This window comes from Stegostoma tigrinum, chromosome 32 (genome assembly GCF_030684315.1).
Source record: "Stegostoma tigrinum isolate sSteTig4 chromosome 32, sSteTig4.hap1, whole genome shotgun sequence".
Lineage (NCBI taxonomy): Eukaryota > Metazoa > Chordata > Chondrichthyes > Orectolobiformes > Stegostomatidae > Stegostoma > Stegostoma tigrinum.
In genome coordinates, this window is record NC_081385.1 from 5721697 (window position 1) to 5746971 (window position 25275).

General features: G+C 45.5%; 1 protein-coding gene across 3 annotated transcripts; it reads left to right on the plus strand.

Moving 5' to 3' along the window:
- The first annotated feature begins 1866 nt into the window (after positions 1-1866).
- Positions 1867-24425, plus strand: LOC125466946 (transmembrane protein 25). Of its 3 annotated transcripts, none has more exons than XM_048562159.2 (9): positions 1867-2298; positions 5772-5887; positions 7294-7656; positions 9504-9794; positions 10759-10890; positions 13709-13742; positions 14307-14419; positions 18005-18097; positions 21870-24425. In XM_048562159.2, the coding sequence occupies exons 2-9, from the start codon at positions 5815-5817 to the stop codon at positions 21941-21943; spliced, it is 1173 nt and encodes a 390-aa protein (XP_048418116.1). In that variant the 5' UTR covers positions 1867-2298; positions 5772-5814; the 3' UTR covers positions 21944-24425. The 3 variants fall into 3 exon arrangements, with proteins under 3 accessions (XP_048418116.1, XP_048418117.1, XP_048418118.1); XM_048562160.2 differs by having other exon boundaries at positions 7294-7605; XM_048562161.2 differs by lacking the exon at positions 5772-5887.
- Positions 24426-25275: the final 850 nt, after the last annotated feature.

The window sequence follows — 25275 nt, forward strand, 5'->3', positions numbered from 1 at the left end:
TAACTACTTCCCTGTAACTCTTATCTATCACAGACTCTGCCTCCCGAATGATCCGAAGTTCATCCAGCTCCCGCTCCAGTTCCCTAACGCGGTCTTAGAGGAGCAAGAGTTGGGTGCACTTCCTGCAGACGTATTTGGATGGGACATCAATGGTGTCCTTCACCTCAAACATCATGCAGGAGGAACATTCCTCTACCTGCACTGCCATCCCGGCTGGTCCCATGCTACAGATGAAGTGACTTTGCTCCTGTCTCAGTTTGTCTGCTGCTGAACTCCTCATCTCTGGTTCTGTACGCCGGGTCTTAAGCGTTCCAACTGATCACCATGTCAACTCGTTAACTTCTGAGTTTGGAAGTTGATGCTGTGCACCAACCTTGAGAAATGGGAACAGGAGTTGATGACGCAGCCCCTTGAGCCTGCTCCACTATTCAATAGGCTCAGCGCAACCATTTTCCTGCCTTTTCCCCCATAATCCTTGACTCCCATCCTGATGAAGAATCAATCTATTTCAGCCTTAAATACACACAAAGCTTCTGCCCCACAGCTGTCCGTTGTAAGGAGTTCCAAAGGCTTTCTATTCTTTGGGAGAAGAAATTCTTCCTCATCTCAGTCTTAAATTGGCACACCTTTATTCTGAGACTATACCCTCTGGTCTTAAACTCTTCCATGAAGGGAAATATCCTCTCAGCATTTGCTCTGTCAAGTCCCTTAAGAATCCTCTATATATCAATGAGATCACGTCTCATTCTTCTGAACTCCAGTGAGTAGAATCCCAACCTGTTTAGCCTTTGTTCATAAGGCAATCCCTCCATACCGTGGATCATCCTCGTGATCCTGCTAACTGTGAAAGCCTGTGCATTGAAAGAAAATTCGAGGAAGTATTAGTACTAGAGCATTCCTTGCTGGTCTCCTGTCTTGCGCTCTCCATAAACTTGAGGTGATCCAAACCTCTGCTGCTATCTTGAATTGTGATGTATTTGCTCCCCTGTCACTCCTGTGCTCACTGACCTATGTTAGTTCTCAGTCAAGATAGGCCCAGATTATAAAATTCTTAGCCTTAACTCGAAATATTGTTATGGCTTGGGTGTTGACTTGTGTTTTACAACATTCCTGTGAAGCACCTTTTGGAAATCTAATTCGATCAAAGGAGCGACAAAAAGATGTTAGTGTTGTGGGGGCGGACATGACTTGGGGCTGGGGATGAGGTCTGCTGCTGATAGGCCAAGGAGAGAACAAATACCACCTCATCAGGAAAAAATAAAAATGAATCTCCACACTTATACAGGGAAATGCTGAGAGAGATCGCAAGTTTTTTTTTAAAAGCTAGTTTGTTCATTGGAAATATTTCAGAAGTAGGTCCTTAGACAGCAACTTCCAGACCCACGACCACTCCCATCTGGGAGGACAAGGGCAGCAGATACATAGGAACACCACCCCCTGCAAGATCCCCTCCAAGCCACTAACTATCCTGACTTGGAAATATATCACTGTTCATTCAGTGTTCTGGATCAAAATTCTGGAGTTCCCTTCTTAATAGCACAGTGGGTGTCCCTACATCAAATAGACTGGCAGTGTGAAAAGGCAGCCTGTGACTGCCTTCACATGGTTAATTACTGACCCAGCCAGCGATGCCTGTGTTGCTATGAATGAACTAACAAGATGGGGTGTTTGATATTTGTGTATCACCCTGTTGAGTAAAGCTAGGGGGTGTGAATAACTCTGTGCTTGGGAAGGTGTTTTGCGGTGAGGTTTGTGTGTGCTTGCCCATTGATGGGGGTCAGACAATTTGAGACAAGGATAACTTTTTTTTCCAATAAAAAGCCTCTGGGCAGAAGTCTATCCAGAGTTGGCAGCTGCGAATGGATAGTGGGAGAGAGGAGGTGTTGAGTATGGACAGGGAGTGAGGATACTGAGAGCAGGGTGAGTGTGGAGGGAGGAGAGTGGACAGGTCAGTGGGGAGAGATTTCAATGCTTATTGCTCCTCTCCTGGTGATAACGTGCCTTAGAGCTCCTCCTGGGCACTAGGTTAAAAAGCACAGGCTGATGAAGCTTGGGAATCATGAAATCAGGGTTTGACTGAGTGTGTCTGAAGGCCGCCCTCAGCCCTGCACTGCAGTATGTGAGAGAGAAGCAGCAGCAGCAGCAGCTCTGTTAGCAGAGAAGCCCATACAAACATCAGCAAAGGGGGAGGAGGATGCCTTACTGTTAAAGGACCAGAGCTACCTTCAGATGCTTCATCCTGGATCATTGGAATAAAGCACAAAGCCTCAGCCTCCCTCCCTGGAATACTGCCCTGAGGTGAGATTGTTTTGTTTTGTTTCTGCTTTCCTTGTAAATCAAGTTCTGTGCACTAAGTAGAAATCAGCACAATGATCAGGTCTCTGTCTATGTGACGGGTGGTGAAAGGTGAATGATTGTACAAGGGAACAAGGGCCTTGATCCCTGCACGCGCACACATCCTCGGAAATAAAAATGCTCTGGCAATCTGGTATCTGCTTCGGGCGTTATGTACCCAGCAGTCGAAATAAAGGAGCTTTGAGCACATTTACCTCTGAGGTTATATCCGGTACAGGAGGAAGATTGATGGCTGTGGACCATTGCCAGGGATATAGCCATGCTGGTTGAGAGGGGTCCCTGCTCTCAGCGGAGGTGAGGTGTCCTGTGGAAAACGTTGGTGGATTTTAGTGTAAAACAGGAACTTAGACCAGCAGAAGCCCATGAAGCTCTTGGTTACCTGACTGAAGCCAGGTTACAAATCTGAGGCCACGCCAGTGTACAACTGGATGAACACAGCAGGCCAGGCAGCATCATAGGAGCAGGAAAGCTGACGTTTCGGGCCGGGACCCTCCTTCATTTTCTGAGGAAGGGTCTTGACCTGAAATGTCGGCTTTCCTGCTCCTCTGATGCTGCTTGGCTTGCTGTGTTCATCCAGCTCTACACCTTGTTATCTCAGATTCTCCAGCATTGGCAGTTCCGACTATCTCTTAGAAATTTGAGGGTGGTTGTGTTTGGATTGGATCATAATTCAGGTTGAACACGTTCACCAAAGTTCCTGCAGTGGGCTGTATATGGAAGGGGGGAGATTGGAGATGTATAAGCTGCAGAAGAGAATTTTTAAAAAATGGACAGAGGAAAACTGAACAGGCTGGGGTTCTTCAGAGGAAATAGAGAATTGAGTGGTGATGTTGATAGAAGTCTGGATGCTCATGAAGGGAATTGAGAAGATTATTTGGCTGTTAATGCACAATAATCTCTAATGAATTGCATTCTGAAATGCAGGGGCAACTCGTTATTGAGGGAATGGTTAGAATGAGGGACTTGAGAGTCCCTCAAATGAAGTATCAGTGAATTGCAAAACTGCTTTTGAGCGGAGACAAAAAGGGAGAAGGGAATAGAAGGATGTGCTGATAGTCAGAGAAGGGACACTGGAATATAAACACTGACAGAGAGTTATTGGAGCCAAAATCAATGCAGTTTTGTGAAAATTGGTGTGACATTAAATGTATTGGATGTCAGATCTAACATGAGCAAGTTTTGGAGACCTGTCAATTTGTCCATTTCTTTCTCACAGTATTTCCCAGTCAAACCATCCGGGTTCAGAGTTCATGTGTGCTGATCTCAGGATATACAGCCACCAGAAGGGTTGCAATGAGCTTGAATGTTAAATTAAAGAGAGAGAAAGGTAGCCGTGGTTACCATTCCTGATGGTTCCCTGGTGGGAATTGCGTGTGTCTGGAATTTGTTCATTAACCTCCTCTACCTGTCGTCTCCTCCTCAAACCTCTTCCATGGCCCTTTTGTGGCATAGAGGTAGTGTCCATACCCCAAGTCCAGAAGGCCTGGGTTCAAGTCCCAACTGCTCCAGAGCTGTGTAACAACATTTGTGAATAGGTTGGTTAGAAAACTAGGTTAAATTTAAGAAAAACACCACCCCTTTCCAAATCTTAGGTCATAAGTCCTATTATTAAGTATCAGTTGGCCACTCTCCAGAGAAACACTTAGTTTTAAATGTGCTAAATCAAAATGAAATGACTGCATTTGTACAGAAATTTGGCAGTGAAATAGGCCAATCAGTTCTAACATTTAATGTGGTTATGGTTGATCCTGTATCTGAACACCATGTTCCTGCTCGCTTCTTATACCCCCGACACCTTTAGCCTCTAGAAATGTGTCTGTTTCTGTCTTAAATAATTCAGTGATTTTTGACCACAACTTTTGAATCTGAAGATGGTAACCCCTTGACCTGGACACCTGGGCCTCTTTGACAATTTCCCAATCTATCACCATTTAAATAGTACTCTGCCATTTTGTTCTTCCTGCTGAAGTGGAAAATTAATACTGGAGCTACCATACGTTTGCTCGCTCACTCAACTTGACTGAATCATCCCGAAGCCTCTTCACATCTTCCTCAGCACCATCAGTCCCATCCAGTTTTATTTCATCAGCAAACCTGGAAACATTACATTTGACTCCTTCACTCAAATTCTTGCTATATATTGTAAATAGCTGAAGCTAAAGCACCACTCCCTACATTACCCTCTTGAACCTGCTTTCCACTCTGAAAATGACTCAATAGTTCCTACTCCATTTCTTGTCTTCCAACCAGCTCTCAGCCCATGCCATTACATAACCACCAGTCCTAAGAGCTTTGATTTTGCACACTAAGATCTTAAGCGGGTCTAGATCAACAGGTTTCTGAAAATTCAAGTACACCACATCCACTAGTTCTCCCTCATCTATTCTACTGGTTACATCATCTTCCAAAAAGCTGCAGTGTTTGTCAAACACAGTGTGCCTTCCATAAATCCACGAAAGGCTAGGACTCTAGAACAGAGAAGACAGGGCAGTCCCACTGGTTGCCTTTAGAGTTCAGAAAGTGTTTTTTTAATGCATTCATGGGATGAGGGCTTTGTACAATCCTGCGCACTGTTAGCACATCTTTTACAAAAGGGTTCCAGCATTTGTACTTCCTGGTTTTCTTCCTGATGTTACAAAAGGGCCAGTGGAAAACTTTTGAAGTGTAGTTGCTGTTGCATTGTGGGAATCTCAAAAAAAAACCAAATAGCATGCAGCAAGCTTCCACAAATAATGGCCTGATAATCTGCTTTTTGTTACCCTGATTGAGGGATAACTACTTTCCAGGGTAACTGTGAAAACTCCCTTGCTGCTCTTCAAACTAGTGCCTTCAGATCTTGTATGACAGCTGCCCTGACAGTGCTGCCCCCCGCTCCAGCCTGCATTGCACTGTCAGCCTGAGATACTGTGGACAGTCTCCTCGGTACACTCACCAACTGAGCCACTGATTCGCACATGTTTGAAACAAAGCAATAGAAACAAAAAAAAGTCTTCCATTTCAATCTTAAAAGATTGCTGTGCTTCCTGCATCACCATGATCTTAACTCAAGCATGACTCCCAGTGTCATTCTGAGGGAGTATTGCACTTTGAGGTGCTATCTCTTTAATGAGACATTAAATTGAGGATGCACTGCAAAGGAATCGCGTGGCATTATTTGAAAGGTCAGTGGAATTTTCCCCCACTGTCATGGCTAATATTCATGACTGAACAAATGTCATAAAAACAGCTGTTTGTGGGATCTTGCTGTGCACACACTGGCTGCCATGTGTCATACATTACAACAGCAGCTGCACTTCAAAATCACTGAATTGGGTGTAAAGGACTTTTTGAAAACCTGTGGTGTTGCAAGCTGCCATACAAATGCAAATTCTGTCTCTTACGCTGGGAACCAAATGATGACAATATTATTGATCCAGTTCCAGGGAAGATGTGATGACCCGCAGGTGAGCAGCCTCCAACATGAGAGTGGCTGGATGTGACAATGTTGTAGGAGTCTTCCTACTTCTGCAGCTCAAGACCTACGTCCGCTCAGGTACTCCATGGGTAACGGACCAATTCTCATTCCTTGTAGTTTCAGAGATTTTGCTTTCTTGACCTCCGTTTATTCAGACATTGTGGACAGCCCCTGAGGTAAAATGAATTACAATTTCCAATATATGTTAGCAGCAATGGCCTCGTAGTAAATACCCCCAGACCAATGTCATGGGTAATGAAAGGCTGGGACTCTAGAACAGAGAAGTTTGGGCAGTTTCACTGGGTGTCTTTAGGAATTCAGAGAGTGTTTTCTTTCTTTACTCATTTACCGGATGTGGGTGTCGCTGGCTAGGCCAGCATGTATTGCCTATCCCTAATTGCCCAGAGGGCAGTTACAAGTCAACCACATTGCTGTGGGTCTGGAGTCACATGTGGGCCAGACCAGGTAAGGATGGCAGTTTCCTTCCCTAAAGGACATTAGTGAACCAGGTGGGTTTTTCCTGACAATTGACAATAGATTCACAGGCATCATTAGACTGTTAATTCCAGATATTTATTGAATTCAAATTCCACCATCCGCTGTAGCGGGATTGGAACCCAGGTCCCCAGAACATTATCTGGGTCCCTGGATTAACAGTCCGTCGATAATGCCACATGGTACTAGGGAGAGGGGGGTGATATTCTCACTTGTGGTGGGAGAGTCTAAATCTTTGTGCCATTGATATATGACAGACTGGAAGAAATTCTGACAGGAGATTTAGGAGAAGGGGCTTGTGGAGAGGATCTGGAAACCTGAGTGAACAACATTTCAGATAAAACTGGATATTCACAAGGGTGGAAAGGATAGAGGGTACGCTGAAGGTGTGAGATGGAGGAGGGTTGTAAGGAGGATTACGTAGAGCTGTAAGACCAGCGCAGATCATCGTAGTTGAATGGCCTGTTCCTGAGCTGGATGCTCCACATGGATGATTCAGTCTGTCAGCCTGTGCTGAATTAACACGATCCAGCAGGGGGCACTGCACTTTGCCTCTGACCGCAAGACTCCATCCACCAGCCCCTCCTGATTGGATAAGATTCTGGAGTGGGACAAGGAAGGTTTGGGTGGGGCGGCTGTGATTTGCTCAACCAATGAATCGATGTTGAAGTGCAGTTGCTGTTGTAGTGTGGGACACATGGCAGCCCATGTGTGCACAGCAAGATCCCACAAGCAGCCATATGGTAATGAGCAGCGGGTCAGTTTTTGTGCCGGTGGTTGAGTGGGGGTGTGACGGTGGGATTTGGCTGTGTCGTGTTGCCACGTGCGTGTGTCGACTAGCTTGATGGTACACTCTGACATCAGGCTTGGAAAATGGTCAGCTTCCTGAGGGGAATCTGAAGCCGTGGAGTTCCCCAGTCAATGTTAAAGTGTTTTGAGGATGTGTCTTTTTTATTGTGAAAAAACAGCTGCTTGCATTTTGCTTCCAGAAAATGTGGAGCCATTTCCTCTTCTCAATGGGCGCCCTCGGCCCGTGGTCTCCCTAGAGGAGAACGTCACGAAGGAGTTTACCTGCAGGATGGATGGTTGGAAGTCTGTGCCTGTTGTCACCTGGTACCTCAACGGTAAAAAGCAGATGAGCAACCAGACACTACTGATCCCCAGCTCCAGCAAGACCATTAATCAGAGTTTCAGCTCCTTCGTGATCACCAGCCATAGGAAGGACAAGGAGCTCAACTGTTCAGCAACTGACCGGATCACTGGGAGAACCCAGAACGCCAGTGTCGTCCTCAATGTGCAGTGTAAGCACCAGGAAATCACCCCCAACCCCTCCACGAGGCTTCTTAACTGGTGTAAGCCCTAGTGGTACTAAATGGGAAGAAGTTGGAAGGGCGTGTGTGAACTAGATGGATTGGTATTTGGTCATTTCTCTCGTAAAACATTAATTTTCTTTCCCCTTCCTCATCACTCCACATAGAGCTTCACCATTTATCATTAGTGAAGTTCTGTGGAAGGTCACTGTCCCATCTCAAAGCCTTACGGTCTGATTGCAAAATAAAAACTGAAAGAACTGCGGACGCTGGAAAACAGAAATTGCTGGAAAGGCTCAGCAGGTCTAGAGGCATCCGTGGAGAGAAATCACAATTAATACTTTGGGTCTAGTGAGCCTTCCTCAGAACTGAGGGTAGCTGTGAAGAAGTTGGTTTATTTGCAGAACATAGAATGGGGAAGGGGGTAAGGAGTAACCGATAGATCGAGAGAGAAGAGCAGTTAGACAAAGGATTGGATAATCAGCCTGGGAGATTGGGAACTGTGAGGGTGTGTGTTATAGCAGATCATGTGATAAAAAGGCCTGGTGTGTAGGGGGTCAGATAAGGACTTGGGAGAAGCTGCCTCAGGCCCAAGAATTGTTCATCTTGATATTGAGTCAGGAAGGCTGTAGAGTCCGCAAACAGAAAGTGAGGTGCTGTTCTTCCAGCTTGTGCTGACCTTCACTGCAGCAAACCTGAGACAGATGTTGGCCAGGGAACCAGGTATGTTGAAATACCATTACAATACTTTGTTCAACAAATTAAACATAGCCTGTTGTCGTTCAATGGTCGCATCCCTTCCTCTGAGCCAAAAAACCCACCCTGTGCCATAGGTGTGTCCTAACACATCTGACACAGGTTTAAAAAATAGTAGAAGCTTGCATTGTGTGAGATTGAGACTTTGGAGCTGCATTTAACTTGGTTGTTTTGTGTAACTGAATGTGCTGCTGGAGGAGAGCCTGTTGTTTTCCAGCTCCTGCCGCCAGGATTCTGTCATTGACCAAAAGACTGACTAACTCACTGGGTCCTATGGGGCAGTTATATGAGATGTGACTCCATTTCAATCCCCTTTGGCTAGAACATAAGTGAAGTAATCTGGCTGATGGTGAGGCTAATGTTGAGCAGAGGGTGTGAGAGTTGTGTGAATGAGCTGAACTATCACCAGAGTGGGAGAGAATTTAAATCTGCTCCAAAAACAATTTGTCCGTTTACAGGCAGAAAATGTTCAAAATCTGAAATTAAAACACAAAATGCTGTAAATACTCAGCAGGTCAAGTAGCATCTCTGTAGTTAGCAACAGAGAGAATGTGTCCCAAAAGCCAGGGTTCTAATGATGGGTCATTGACCTTAAACATTAGTTCTCTCACTGTCTCTCTCAGCTGTTCCTGTGTTTGTTTCTAAACATTTCACGATCTGCTATTGGTGAGCATGCCATCAGCTGTTTGAACATTTAGCTGTAGAATTTTTCCCTGAACCTCTCCATCTCTCTTTTTCTCTCTCTATCTCTCTCTCCTCCCCCCACCCGCACCATCTCTCTCTTGCTTTCTGTCTTTACTTGCTGTCTCTTTCTTTTAGCTTAGCTCTAGATTTCTTCCCTAAATCACTCCTCCTCTTTATTTTCTCTCTCTACCCGCTCTGTTTTCTCTCTTTACCCCTGTCTTCTTTACTTTTCTCTTTCTCTCCGCCTCCTTTAAAGACTCTATAACCCTGCCTCCTTGTTCCAGCTCTTGGAGCTGCATTTTAATATCTCCTCTTTGACATGGTCTCAGTTTTGCCTGTTAATGCTGCCTGGGAAGTTTCCAGGGTGCGATATCAATGCAAATATGAATTGCTGCTGTTGTTGTGCCACTAAAATGGAATTTCTTGGTCCTTTCTGTGTTGTGTCCCAGTTAAACCTGAAATTGTGCAGATGGATACTGAGTACAGGGAACGCAATGACTCGGGCCTGTTCCTTGCCCTTTTCGTCCTGGTTCATGCGAACCCTCCAGCCTCCATTACCTGGGTGGACGAGAGTGGGCATGTCGTCGTGAACACCTCCCACTTCATGATCTTGGACACCAAGACATACCCATGGTTAACCAATCACACGGTCCACGTGCAGGTATCCAGCCTGGCTAAAAACTACACCTTCACCGCTGGCAATGAGTTTGGTGCAACCAAATCTTCCTTTTCTTTACCAGGTAAACTGCGAGACAAAACTGGTGTTGGTTATAAAAACCCGTTTGGAAGTCCTGGTTTTCCAAAATGAATTGATTCTGTCAGTGCTGGGTATTAAAGGGATTTGGAGCCGAAGCAGGGAGATGAGTTACTGGTTATCAGCCGTGAACTAGTTAAGTGGGAGAGCTGGTTTGAAGCTTTCTTTCATTATTAGGAATGTGGGTATCCCTGGTAAGGCTGCTATTTGTCCCTAATTGCCCTTGAATGGATGACAATGAATGCACTTAAGCGGGTATTTAAGACTCAGCTACATTGCTGTGGGTCTGGAGTCACATGTAGGCCAGACCAGGTAAGGATGGCACATTTTATTTTCCCTGAAGGAGATTCATGAATCAGATGAGATTTTCTGACAATCTGATCATTTCATGGTCAGTATAACTGAGACCAGCTTTACGGTATCCAGTGTGAATTAATTGATTTTAGCTTCCACCCTTTGCCAAGGTTGGATTTGAATGCGTGCCCCCGGCTGCTTGGCGGGCCTTGGGGTTATTAATGCAGTGACTTTACCACTATGCTGTCATCCCCCAGATGTCTGTATGAGCGTTGTCATTTCCCATTTAAACCCTCATCTAGAAGTCTGACTGTACAGTAGAGGTGGATGTTTCCAGCACAGTACTGAGAGAGTGCAGCACTGTCAGAGATGCTATCTTTCAGACTTAATTTTAACTGAGGGCTCCACCTCAGCTGCGGATATTAACAAAAGTCCTATAGCGCGCTGCCAAAGAAAAGGAGCTAAGTTCTCCCTGATAAATATTTATCCTGTCATCAGCAATGCATAAACAATCTGGTCTTTATCACCTGGCTGTGTGAAGATAGGCAGCTATGAAAGTGTGAAAGGCGCTATGTGAATGCAGGTCTCCCTTTCCAGTTGGGGTGGGATGAGTACGAACAGTTGGCCTGTTGATCCTCTCTGCTTTGTTCTCCCAGGTTTCTTCCATTCACGTGTCGAAGTCCCTGTTGTAGTTATTCTTCTTGGAGGAGTTGTCGGGCTCCTCAGTATCCTGCTGCTCAATGTTATTGTTCTGTGTGCTGTATATCGGAGGAGGAAGGGGCGAGCAGGTGAGAGACTTGGGACATTCCTGCATGTTGGTCAATGACCTCTTGTCATAGAGACGTAGGTGGATGAAATGTCAAGTCAACAACACCACTTGCAGACTTATGGGGTAACTGTTGAGTGCCAGAACACTGCGGGGTGGGGGGTGGGGGGCGCGGCGCGGTGGTGTGGGGGGGGTGGTCCTGCTGTTCGCACCTTCTCCTTAAGCATAGCTGATAACGTGACTGGTAGAAATTTAACTGAACCAGCCATGTAAATACAATGGCTGCTAGAGGAGGTCAGAGGCTAGGAATAATGTGGTGAATTACTCATCTCCTGACTCTCCAAAGCCTGTCCACAATCTACAAGGCACAAGCCAGGACTGTGATGGAATAACCCTGGATCCATGCAGCTCCAAGAACACTCAAGAAACTGGGCACCATCCAGGATAAAGCAGTCCACTTGATTGGCATCACATCCAACATCAACTCCCTCCTCCACCCACGCACAGTAGCAACAGTGTGTACCAGCTGCAGGACACACTGCAGCGATTCACCGAGCTTTTTTAGAAAGAACTTTCCAAATCCGTGACTTCTACCATCTAGAAGGACAAAGATAGCAAATACATGGGATCGCCAGTCCCTGCATGTTCCCCTCCAAGTGACTCACCATCCTTACTTGGAAATGTATCACCATTGGTTCACTGTCACTGGGGCAAAATGCTGGAACTCGCTCCTTAATGGCACTGTGGGTGTCCTTACACTATATGGACTGCAGCCGATCAAAAAGGCAGCGAGCTGTCACCTTCTCCAGGGTAACTAGGGATGGGCAATAAACGCTGACCCAACCAGCAACACCCACATCCTGTGAGCAATGTAAAAGCAAAGACCTTCTGAAGGCACCCTGTCGAATGTTCTATTGCTTTGCTGTGGTAAGGTTCCTGTCGTACACATACAAGATTTGCCTGGAGACCAGAATCTGATAGTGTGTCTGTGTGCTCACAGAGTCATAGAACAGGACACTATGGATAGAGGCCATTTGGCCCATCAATACCAACAGTTTCTACTCAGCTGCCCTCACCCCCATGCTCTTTTCCAGCTCCCTTCAATTTTGGTCTTTGAGCATTTATCCATTTCCCATCAGGCAGCATTTTCCAAATCCCGACTACACATGTCGTTTAAAAAATCTTTTAACCAATCACCTTAAATTTCTTCCCCTTGTTGGTTACTTAATAGCCGTCAGAAACTTTATTTTAGTCCGTTATCTAAACGCTTTTCCATGTCGATCCTGTTATCAAAGCTCCTCTTATCCTTCCCAGTTCGGGGAGAATGGCCCCAGCTTCTTTTGTCTTTCAGTGTAATGACAATCCCTTGTCCCTGAAACCATACTGGAAAATCTCTGTTGATCCCGTTCCAAAATCTTCACATCCTTCCTCAAGTGTGAGCAAATTGCTGTTGTAATGTCAAACCTTTTGTAACCAATTTGCACAAAGTATAGTCATAAAAATAGTGATCTAGTGATGATCTTGTTGTTTTTTTTATTAGTTCATGACAAATGCTGACTGCTCTCTAAGATAGGAGAGTCATTTAAATGTTCACGGAATCCTTCTGAAAGCCTTTGGTGTGTGTTAGGCTGCCAGTTTATGTTTCCTTGCATGTATTGCTGGTTCGGTCACCATTCCTTGGCATCTCTAAGTGAGAACCACTGAAACCATTGTAGTCCATGATGGTGTGGGGACAGTCTTGGGGGTTGATGAAAGTTGGGATGGTCAGGGTTTCAGGGCACTCACCGTGATGTTCGGGAGGGAGTCCCTGGGACTTTCACCCAAGGACAGAAGGAACAGCATGATACTGAGACATGAGCATGCAAAACAGGGGGTAAGGGGACCGTTCAGCCTTTTCCACCTTCATTGAGATCATAGTTGATCTGTTTGTGTTTCAAATTTCACATTCCCATCTCCCGTTGATTCCCTTATCCGTAATTATCCCAGCAAACAAGAATCTATTCATCTGTGTTTAAAAATATTAAATGACCTTCCCCTCCCCCACCCTGGCTGCCTGAGGAGTTAGAGGTTACCAAAGCCACAGAACCCTCGGGGGCAAAAGATTTCTCGCCATCTCTGTCCGAAGAAGGACAGCCCTTAGCTTTAAAAAGTGTGCCTTAGTTCTGGACTGACCCACAGGAGGGAGCACTCTTTCACATCCACCTTGTCAAACCCATTCAAAATCTCATACACTTTCATGAAGTCACCCTTCACTCTTCTGAGCTCCATTGGAAACAAGCCCAGTCTGTCCAAAGCTACCTCACAAGACAACCCACTCACCTTGACGTCAGTGTAATAAAACCCTCCCTGAACTGCATCCAATGTGTTTACATCCTTCCAAGTCTGGATGGCTTATGGCTTGGAGGGGAAGTGTAGGTTTGTGTATCGGCTGCCCGTGTCCTTGTCACTTGAAAATCACTGCGACGTATCCGACAGCACGGACCACTGTTTCCGTGGTGGATGGCGTAAATGTTTGCCCTGGTGGCCCAGAGAGAGTACTTGCAAAAATGCTGGGCAGAAAGCCTGGTTTCTTCTTTGAAATAATGTTTTCTGTTCAACTGAGAGCATGTGAAGCTTTGGTTTAGAACATTTTCAGAAAGACAGCATCTCTGACAGTGCAGCACACCCTCAGTACTGCATTAGGTAGCCGCCTGGATTTTTAGCTCAACATCCTCCAACTTGGAATTTTGAGTGTTACCAGCTGAGTTATAGTGATGCATAGAAATGATTTGAACCTGGAATTTCAGTACACAGGACAATAATTGATTCCTTTCTGTCTCCCCCACCCCATTCTGTTCCAGATCTCAAGTCTGTCGCTGACTCAGCTGTTCACAGGTAAATAATCCTCTCGAATATTAGCTTTCAGTTCGTGCTTCATATCTTTGTGCCTGCGCAGGTTTGAACCTCTCATAATTGTCACAACTCAACAAGGGAGCACACTGGAATTGAAGCCCTGCTGTTCTCTTCACAAAAGTTAGAGGTTTGATAAAAGTTTGCAAGCTTCCCCAGTTTATCTGTCATTTAGACCCAGGTTGATGGAAAGCGCAGAGCAAGTTTCTGTACTGAGCAAGAAGTTACTATTTATTACAAATATGTAGATGATGGCTACAGAAAAACGATTATAAACCACTGACAAATAACTACTTGTTAAAACACTGAGTCCCTTACACACTCCCCCTCTGCACACAGACAGACAGAACAACAAAGCATGGGTGTTAAGGATAGAGTGAAAGACTGAGATGCTAGTCCACTGCTGAACTGATCTTTGTGCTGATCAAAATGTTTTATCTCAGTCTTCCTCCTCCAGATACTTTCCCTTGTTGTCAAGCAATTCGAATAACAATACTGAGACAAATTCTCTTCTTCCATAAAATAGCTGCGTCTTTTTTCTCAACACAGTGAATCCACAAATGTTAAATGTGAAGATGCACAGATCCCAAGAGAAACCATTTCCCTTCAGTCAAACCTGCAGCTGAATCCAGACTTGAATAACCTGAACCAACCTCCTGCCGGTAGGTTGCGATCTTTATCTTAATCTCGGAATTGCTAGTTGATTTTTCTTTTAGTGTTTTGAAGGAATGAGGTACAGTGAAGTCCACCCTTTGCAAATGCAGAAGAACTTAAAACACAAAGTAACAAAAGTACAGCACAAGAACAGGCCCTTTGCCCACCAAGCCTGTGCCAATCATCACGTCGGGACTGAACTATAAGGAAAACAAGTCTTCTGCCTTTATTCAATTATCGTCCCTCTGTTTCCTCCCTATTTGCGTAACCGTTTGGATGCCTGTTAAATGTTGCCAATGTGCCTGCTTCCACCATCTGTTCTGGCAGTGCGTTCCAGGCCCCCACCATTCTCTTTGCATAAAACGCTTCGCTTGCATACCTCCCTTAAATGTTCACCCGCTCAGCTTGAACCTGTGCCTCCTTGTAGTTGAAACTTCAATCCTGGAAAAAAAGCCTATCCACTCTATCTATACCTCATTATAATTTTGTAGACCTCTATCAGGACTCCTCTCAGCCGCTGTCTTTCCAGTGAAAGCAGTCCTTGTCTGTTTAAGCTTTTCTCATAGCCAATGGTCTTGAGACCAGTTAACGTCTGGGTGAACCTTCTGTGCACTTTGTCTAAAACTTACATGTCCTTCTGATATTGTGGTGACCAAAACTACACACAGTACTCCAAATGCGGTCCAACCAGGGTTTTATACAGCTGCAACGTGGTACACCAACTCTTGTGCTCCCTACCCGAGCCGATGAAGGCAAACATGCCATATGTCTTCCTGACCACCTGCGCTGCTACTTTTTGGGAACTGTGGACCTGCACGCTCAGGTCTGTCTCTGTGTTTTAATATTCCTAAGGGTTCTGCTATTTACAGTATAATTCACACCTAAATTTGATCCTCCAAAATGCATCACGTCGTATTTGTCTGGGAACCTTCTTGCCCACTTCAGGATTACCTGCACCTGCCAATAGTTTGAAAGTAAACTAGCTCCCTGCTGTTGGAAGTGTGCACAGAGATAATGGGAACTGCAGACGCTGGAGAATCCAAGATAACAAAGTGTGGGGCTGGATGAACACAGCAGGCCAAGCAGCATCTCAGGAGCACAAAAGCTGACGTTTCGGGTCTAGACCCTTCATCAGAAAAGGGGGATGGGGAGAGGGTTCTGAAATAAATAGGGAGACAGGGGGAGGAGGACAGAGATGGATAGAGGAGAAGATAGGTGGAGAGGAGTTACAGTGGGAGAGAGACCCCCTGAGGTTGGTCCGGAGGGAGGAGGGTAACTTCTTCAGGTTAGGCATCCTGGAAGAGGCTTCGCAGTAACTCCTCTCCACCTATCTTCTCCTCTAGCCATCTTCAGTCCGCCTCCCCCTCTCTCCCTATTTATTTCAGAATCCTCTCCCCATCCCCCTTTTCTGATGAAAGGTCTAGGTCCGAAACGTCAGCTTTTGTGCTCCTGATATGCTGCTTGGCCTGCTGTGTTCATCCAGCCCCACACTGTGTTATCTTGGAAGTGAGCATTGTGTTTACCTTTTTCAATGCATCTGCCACATTTGCCATTTGTGAAAATTGGCATTGATGAGTTTTGCAGGGAATCTCTCCCCACAAACAATGGCCCCTGTTTGAAATGAGAGAGCTGGTTGTTCAGCATCAGACAGAGGGTGTTCAGTTTAAAAAGTTGCATGTAGCTCCCTGGCTAGCAGTGCTGCCTCATAGCACCAGGGACCTGGGTTTGATTTTATCCTTGGGCGACCGTCTGCATGGAGTTTGCATATTCTCCCTGTGTCTGCATGGGTTCCTCTGGGTGTTCCTGTTTCCCCTCACAATCCAAAAATGTGCAGATTAGGGTGGACTGGCCATGCTAAATTGGCCCTAGTATCCAGGGATGTGCAGGCTAGGTGGATGAGACATGGGGAATGCAAGGTTACCAGGAGAGGGTGGGTTGATGCGTCTGGGAGGGATGCTGTTTAGAGGGTCGCCATGGACTCAGTGGGCCAAACAGCCTTCTTCCATACTGTGGAGATTCTATGAGTTCATGCTTCAAGGAATTTCTTACAGAATGAACAAATAAATCAAATGAATAAGGAACAAGAGTAGGTCCCTCGAGCCTGCTCAGCTATAATGGCTGATCTGATTTTACCGTCGGCTCCATGTTCCTCATTTCAAACAGGGGCCATTGTTTGTGGGGAGAGATTCCCTGCAAAACTCATCAATGCCAATTTTCACAAATGGCAAATGTGGCAGATGCATTGAAAAAGGTAAACACAATGCTCACTTCCAAGATAACACAGTGTGGGGCTGGATGAACACAGCAGGCCAAGCAGCATCTCAGGAGCACAAAAGCTGACGTTTCGGGCCTAGACCTTTCATCAGAAAAGGGGGATGGGGAGAGGATTCTGAAATAAATAGGGGGGGGGGGGGGAGGCGGACCGAAGATGGCTAGAGGAGAAGATAGGTGGAGAGGAGTTACTGCGAAGCCTCTTCCAGGATGCCTAACCTGAAGAAGTTACCCTCCTCCCTCCGGACCAACCTCAGGGGGTCTCTCTCCCACTGTAACTCCTCTCCACCTATCTTCTCCTCTATCCATCTCTGTCCTCCTCCCCCTGTCTCCCTATTTATTTCAGAACCCTCTCCCCATCCCCCTTTTCTGATGAAGGGTCTAGGCCCGAAACGTCAGCTTTTGTGCTCCTGAGATGCTGCTTGGCCTGCTGTGTTCATCCAGCTCCACACTTTGTTATCTTGGATTCTCCAGCACCTGCAGTTCCCATTATCTCTGTTTACACTTCCAACAGCAGGGAGCTAGTTTACTTTCAAACTATTGGCAGGTGCAGGTAATCCTGAAGTGGGCAAGAAGGTTCCCAGACAAATACGAGGTGATGCATCTTGGAGGATCAAATTCTCCCAATTATCTTTCATCCCCTTGGCCATCCAGAATCTGTCTCCCTCTGCCTTAAAACCATTTAAAGATTCTGCACCCTCTGCTTTTTGAAGGGAATTCCAGAGACACTCAACCCTCTGAGGGGGAGAAAAGATTCCTCATTTCTGTCCTAAATGGCCACTCCCTTATTTTTAAACTGAGTGTCCCAGTTCAAGAGGAAGGAGAATGAAAAGGCTTCCAAAGAGGATTGTAGAGTTTGACGCTCGGGTGCATCCACTGCTGGCAGACCAATTGAAATCGTGGATCCTCAGGAGGCCAGAATTACATGAAGGTAGATATCCTTGAATTTCAAGCGAGACAGGGAGGGATTTGAAAATGCCAATGAGAATTTTTCAATGGAGTTGACCTTGATTGCGATCAGTGAACGTTATGGTGATGGGGTGAATGGACTACAGTACTCGTTGGCACCAAACGATTTTCACATTCTCGCGTTGTTTTCTTGCCGAAGTTCTTTTTCTTTTAAGTTTGGTTATTCTGGGGAAATTCTTGATCTCACAAGGAATCAAGGGCTGCGGGGAGAGTGCAGGGAAGTGGAGTTGAAATGCCCATCAGCCATGATTTAAATGGCGGAGCGGACTTGATTGGCCAAATGGCCTTACTTCCACTTCTATGTCTTATGGTCTAAGTTACTAACCCCGCCAATTCCTTTTGCTGTAACCCAGAGCCAGGCCCAGCATCAAGACATCTGTCGGAAAGCCGAGCAGCTTGTGAAGATCTCTCGGATCAGGAGAATGTTACAGTTGCGGACTCTAGAGGTAAAGAGTTTATACAGCCTCATGTTCAATGCTGAACTGTGTTCCCCCCTGTAACCAGTACTTTCATGTGAATTGAGCCAGTCTGCTCTCTTCCCTACACTGTCGTTCATGACTGAGCTCTGCACGCAGCACAATGCAGCTATTATGGTGACATGAATCTTCCTTTGGGGGAACTGGGCGATGCTGCCATTGACGTACAGTGTCCATAAAAAATATATCCCTGCAGACCCCATTCTATGACTGCAAACTTTTTATTAACTGGCAGCTATGGGACCAGGAAAGTGCCAGTTGATCAAATATTCTGGATAATCAAGAGATCAATGTAGAAGAACACACTAAGTAATGGAAACGTAGTGCAGGGGATACACACATGGCTTGTGGCACCTTATTTACAGCTTAAATCAATTAAATAGTAATGCAACTTCGCCTTAAATAAAATTTATCAGCAGAGAGCCTTCTCACTTGCATCTCCAACTGACTGAGATCAGGATATTACAATAAATCTTCTATTATTTGAGGTATGTTAGTTTTGCTGGTTTATCGAGAGTGCCAGTTCTCAGGGTAAAGGTTAAAACAAAATTTGCTGTATTACCAATCTCCCTGAAGCCCTCCCCTCATTAACGTGAACACACTCTGAGATACCTCCCCTGTAAATGTAAAACCAGGTTGGGGGGATCTTTACAAAGCGAAAGGAGTTAGCGGAGTTAGTTAAACACTAAAATAAAACAAAGAACTGCAAACGCTGGAAATCTGAAGCAAAAACAGAAATTGCTGGAGAAACTCGGCATTTGTGTCAGCATCATGGAGAGAAAACAGGGTGTTGGTTGTCTGCCCAGACTGAGAATGGGGAGTTAATCGTAAATAATAAGGAAATGGCTGATGAAGTAAACAAATAGTTTGCTTGTGTTCACACGATAGAGGACACAGACAGCAGTCCAGTAACAGCTGCCGCTCAGGAGGTGGGTGGGAAAGGAGCTGATCAGGGAACTGTGGTCTGACCAGTCTGCAGACCCAGGTGGACTCCACCCTCAGGTCTTAAAAGTGGTGGCTGGAAAGACAAGTCAATATGTTAATTTTTTTCAAAATTCCCTGGATTCGGGAAAAGTTCAGTCAGACTGGAAAGTAGCAAATGTGACCTGTCAATTCAAGAAAGGAAGCAGATGCAGAATGGGAATAAAGGCCAGTTAGCTTGACGTCTGTCTTGGGAAAGGTGTTACAATTGATTATTATGGAGGTGACAGCAAGACGGTCAGAAAATCTCAATGTAATCAAGAAGAGTCAGCATGGATTTGTGAAACAGGCATCCTGTTTAATTGGAGATAGTGGGAACTGCCGATGCTGGAGAATCTGATAACAAGGTGTAGAGCTGGATGAACACAGCAGGCCAAGCAGCATCAGAGGAGCAGCAAGGCTGACATTTCGGGCCTAGACCCTTCTTCAGAAATGGGGGAGGGGAAGGGGGTTCTGAAATAAATAGGGAGAGAGGGGGAGGCGGATAGAAGATGGATAAAGGAGCAGATAGGTTGAGAGGAGACAGACAGGTCAAAGAGGTGCGGATGGAGCCAGTAAAGGTGAGTGTAGGTGGGGAGTTAGGGAGGGGATAGGTCAGTCCCTGGAGGATGGACAGGTCAAGGGGCCAGATGAGGCTAGTAGGTAGGAGATGGGGGTGGGGCTTAAGGTAGGAGGAGGGTATAGGTGGGAGGAAGGACAGGTTAGGGAGGCGGGGACGAGCAGGGCTGGTTTTGGGATGTGGTAGTGGGAGGGGAGATCAATTTATTAGAGTTGTTTAAAAGTGCATCAGATATTGTCGATGAGGAGTAGCCAGCACATATTCTTTATTTGGATTTCCGGAAGGCATTTAATAAAATGCCACATGAAAGATTATTGCAGGAAATTAAAAAAAAACACGTGCAGGCATGAATAGAAGGTTGTCTGACTGGCAGAAAAGAGAGTGGGTATAAATAGGACTTTCTTTAATTGACAGGATGTGACAAGTGGAATCCCACAGGATGTGCGCTTTGGTCTTAACTTCTTACACTTTACACCAGTGGCTTAGATGAGGGTAGTGAAAGTGTGGTAGCTAAATTCAGTGAGATAGGTGGGAAAGTATGTTGTGACAAAGACATAAGGAATTTACAGGCTTATATAGATAGGCTGAGTGAGTGTGTGAAAATCTGACAGATGGAGCCTAAGGTGGGGGGAAAAAATGAAGTTGTTTACTTTTTCTGGAGGAATGAAAAAGCAGAATGTTATTTTAATCTGGCCATTGTTGTCCATTATGAGGTGCAGAAGGATTTAAATGTTTTGGTGCATAAGTCACAAAACATTCGCATGAAGGTACAGCACACAATCAAGAGGATAATGAAATGCTATCCTTTATTAAAACAGGAATTGAACCTTTAAAGTAATCATGATCCAAAACAGAGATAATGGGAACTGCAGATGTTGGAGAATCCAAGATAACAAAGTGTGGAGCTGGATGAACACAGCAGGCCAGGCAGCATCTCAGGAGCATAAAAGCTGACGTTTTGGGCATAGACCCTTCATCTAGGCCTGAAATGTCAGCTTTTGTGCTCCTGAGATGCTGCTTGGCCTGCTGTGTTCATTCAGCTACACACTTCGTTATCTATGATCCAAAACAGAATGGGTTCCGAGGAAGGGTCACTCAACTCAAAACGATAACTCTGATTTCTCTCCACAGATGCTGCTGGACCTGCTGAGTTTATCCAGCAATTTCTGTTTCTGTTTCTTATTTACAGCATCTTCAGTTTTTTTTGGGTTTTTCTTAAAGTGATGATGTTATTCTTCAGTTGTACAGGTCATAGAGAGAGACCACATCTTGAATACTGTGTACAGTCTTAGCTGTTTATTTAAGGAGCGATATAAATGTGTAGGAGGTAGCTCAGGAGAGGTTTATCAGAGTGACACCTGAAATGAATGGTTCGCTTTGTGAGGGCAGGCTGGGATTATATCCTGTGGTGTTTGGAACAGTGAGGACTGACAGGATTGAATTTTATAGCGTCCTGAATGATCTTCACAAGGTAGAAATGGAAAGGAGGGTTCCTGTTTCTGGGAAAGTCCAGAACCAGGGGACACTTTTAAAATTGGAGGCCACCCTTTCAGAATAGAGATGAGGAAAACTGTTTGGCTTGTGTGAGTTTGGAACAGCGCCTCAGGAAGCAGTGGAGGAAGGGGAATTGAATATTTGTAAGGCAGAAGTAGATAAATTCTTATTCAGCGAGGGAATAAAACGTTTCTGGGAGTAGATGTGAATGTGGAATTCAAAACATCAGATAAGCCGTGACTCTGTTGAATGATGGAGCAGGTTTGATGGGCTGAATGGCCTCCTCCTGTTTCTGTTTCATTTGTTTGTTTTTACAGGGGGATAGTCTCTAATGTGTTAATATTTACTGGGGTATTTCCGGGATGTACTAATATTCACAGAGGGGTCTAGGATGTACTAATATTCACAGAGGTGGGTCTCTGGGGTATGCTAATATTCTGGGAGGGTTTCTCTGGGATATGCTATTAGTTGCAATGGCGTCTCTGCGCTGCGCTAATGTTTGCAGGGCGTCTCTGCGCTGCACTAATTTTGTGGGGCGTCTCTGCGATGCGCTAATGTTTGCGGGGTGCTCAAGAGTTTGTTCATGCCTAAATGAGACTTCTGTCAGAAGCTGAATATTTCTGTCCTGGGAGAATGGACAGCACTGCGCAAAGAGCATGTGGTTTCCATTTTAGTCACCTGATAGATTTCCTTGTTATTTTGCTACAGGATTTGTTCATTTCCCGACGTATGGATATATCTACAAAGTCTCCAGTGTGAGCAGTGATGAAATCTGGCTTTAAGCACGTCCTTCCCTTGCTGAGTTCTCGAGGGACCAATCTGTCCCATAAACGTTGGGGCTTCCAAACTGTGAGGACCATGATCTGCTTTACCTGAAAAGAGCCCTCAATGGCCCAGTCATCACCATTCACCCCCTGGGGCTGCTGCTGAGGCCCTGTGTGACTGAAGCTGCAAGTTAATGGATGTTTAAAACAGGTGTGGCCCCCTACCACACAGTTAATCCAATCCAGTCATTCACTAAAGCAATGAGAAACAATTTGAGTTAAACTATTTTTCTGTCTGTTTTGGGGAACCATTTTGAATCGTATCACTCAGAACGAGGCCATTTCCAGTGCATGACTCAATCCTGATGAGAGATACTTTAACATTTAAATTTCAAAACTAACACAAGCTGAAAAGCCATTTTTGTTTGTTGCTTTTTTAATCATTATCTTTTAACAAGTTGTGCTGACGTAGTAATATTCGTGCCACACAAGTGCCAGACAATGACCATCTCCGATGAGACAAGAATCGGGCAGCCCTGTGGCTCAGAGGTTAGCACTGCTGTCTCACAGTGTCAGGGGCCTGGGTTCGATTCCACGCTTGGGTGACAGTCTGTGTGGAGTTTTCACATTCTCCCTGGGTCTGCGTGGGTTGCCTCCCATACGCTAAACTGGCTAGGTGGATTGACCATGCTGAATTGTCAATAGTGTTCAGGGATGTATAGGCTCGGTGGTTGATGCAGTTACAAAGAGCGGGGGAAGGTGGGTCTGTGGAGAATGTCCTTTGGAAGGTCAGTGCAGACTTGATGGGCTAAGTCTGGGGTGGTACGGTGGGTCAGCGGTTAACACTGCAGCCTCACAGCACCAGGGACCCAGGTTCGATTCCACCCTCGAGCGACTGTCTGTGTGCAGTTTTCACATTCTCCCTATGCCTGTGCGTGTTTCCTCCCACAATCCGAAGATGTGCAGGCTAAGTGGATTGGCTAAATTGTCCGCAGTGTTCAGGGATGTGGAGATTAGGCGGATTGTAGGGGGATGGGTCTGGGTTGGGTGCTACAAGGATCAATGTGGACTTGTTGGGCCGGAGAGCCTGTTGCCATGCTATAAAGATTCTATGATTCAAGTGGCCTCCATCTGCACTGTGGAGATTCGATGTTTCTATGAAAATCTAACTATCTCCTTTTCAATTTCAACAATATTCACTGAATCCAGAATAAACATTCTTCAACTGGACTGGTCGTGTAAACACAGTGATGACAAGAGCAGGTTAGAGACCAGGATTTCTCTGGCAAGTTTTTCACCTCCCGATCCACGAAAAGCCTGTCCACATCAAGGCCCACATCAGGAGTGTGTTGGAATACTCCCCACTTGCCTGGATGGGTGCAGCCCCAATAACACTCAAGAAGCTTGACACCATCCAGGACAAAGCAGCCCACTCGATTGGCACCACATCCACAAACATCCACTCCCTCCACCACTGACGCTCAGTAGCAGCAGTGTGTACTGTTTACAAGATTCAGTGCAGAAATTCACCAAAGATTCTTAGACAGTACCTTCCAAACCCAGGACCATTTACATCTAGAAGGACAAGAGCAGTAGGAACATGCGAACACCACCACCTTCAAGTTCCCCTCCAAGCCACTCACCATCCTGACTTGGAAATATATCGCCATTCCTTCACAGTTATTGGGTCAACACACAGCACGGTGGCTACCGTGGTTCGAGAAGGCAGCTCACCCCCACCTTCTCTAGGAGCCATTAGAAATGGGCAACAAATTTTGTCCTTGCCAATGATGCTTGTATCTCATGTACAATAAAATGAAAGTCCCAAGTTACCTCAAAGAATCACTCAAAACAAAATTTGCCTCAAAGGTATTAGGGACGATGATCAAAAGTTTCTTCAAAGAGCTAGGTTTTAACAAGTGTCTTTGGAGCGACTCTGCACTGAAGCCCATTCAGTCCCGTTCCTCCTCTAGTCATAGTCAATGTAAATCATGACCATAACCATGAGCTGGCTGATTGTGTCAGTCTGGGGTTGTATCTGCTTTAATAGTAGAATCTGTTCAGCCAGATGTCTTCCATTGATGACAATAGCAAGTTTATCACAAATAAAACTCATGCCTGCAAACATTTATTGAAATAACAAAGTTGGCTATGTAAAGATAGCTGGAACACGTGTTCTGATATCCTAAACTCAGCATGGGGCAAACATGGATAACAGACAATTTTTTTCTTCTTTACTCATGGAACGTCTGTGTCTCGGGCTGGGTCAGCAGTTATTGTCCATGTTGTAGGCCTGGAGTCATATATAGGCCAGAGGAGGTAAGGATGACAGAATTCCTTCTCAACAGGCATTAGTGATGTGCTTTTCCCCAACAATGACTTCACTGCCATCATTATATCCTTAATTCCAGATTCTTTATTGAATTGCAATCCTACCGTCTGGAATTTGAACCCAGGCCCCCAGAACATTAGATAATAAAATGTGAGGCTGGATGAACACAGCAGGCCCATCAGCATCTCAGGAGCACAAAAGCTGACATTTCGGGCCTAGACCCTTCATCAGAGAGATGAAGGGTCTAGGCCCAAAACGTCAGCTTTTGTGCTCCTGAGATGCTGCTGGGCCTGCTGTGTTCATCCAGCCTCACATTTTAATATCTTGGATTCTCCAGCATCTGCAGCTCCCATTATCACCCCCAGAACATTAGCTGAGTTTCCTGGATTAATAGTCTAGCAATTATACCATTGCCTCCCAGAGTGTCAAACAATTGTCATACACCGCACACAACACAACAAACAGATCCTCCAGCGTTCTCTGCAGCTTCGTTCCCAACACCTTGCCCCACCCCCCTCCCCCCAAAGAAGTAGGACTTCTACTCTTTGTTGTAGTGAATTGTCCACCAGTTTCTTTTCAGCCCTGTCACAGCTCCCTGGGATTTCCCCGAGCCTCAGCTGCACACAGCCCTTGTGGTTCACGTGCCTTTCATGGCCGAGAATGTTTCCTCTCGGTGAATTATTGGAATTGCCACATTGTGGGGGAAGATGTTAGGGAGAAAATGTCTAAGCTACGGTTTGGGCATTGATGATTCACCCTGGTTATCCGTCACATCCCACCTGTCAAATTCAGCGCATAAAGCGTACCATCTAACCTGAATTCTGTTACTAAAATATAAACAATAAATGCCCAAAATAATGGGCTGAGCCAGTCGATTCAAGAGAGACACATGCACGGTCTGGGAAAGCACAATAGGGAGACCGCATGGGTAAATCAGCCCTTTCTTTCCTGTGTCTGTTAATGGGCCATACAGGTAAGGAGGGTTGAAGGGGTGAGAGGAGATTTTGCAGAGATGGTC

Excerpts from the sequence above, each read along its gene's own strand:
- LOC125466946 (XM_048562159.2), top strand. The coding sequence starts at position 5,815 with ATGAGAGTGGCTGGATGTGACAATGTTGTAGGAGTCTTCCTACTTCTG. Across the intron at positions 9,795-10,758 it reads ATCTTCCTTTTCTTTACCAG|GTTTCTTCCATTCACGTGTC; the intron begins GTAAACTGCGAG and ends TTGTTCTCCCAG. Across the intron at positions 13,743-14,306 it reads GCTGACTCAGCTGTTCACAG|TGAATCCACAAATGTTAAAT; the intron begins GTAAATAATCCT and ends TTCTCAACACAG.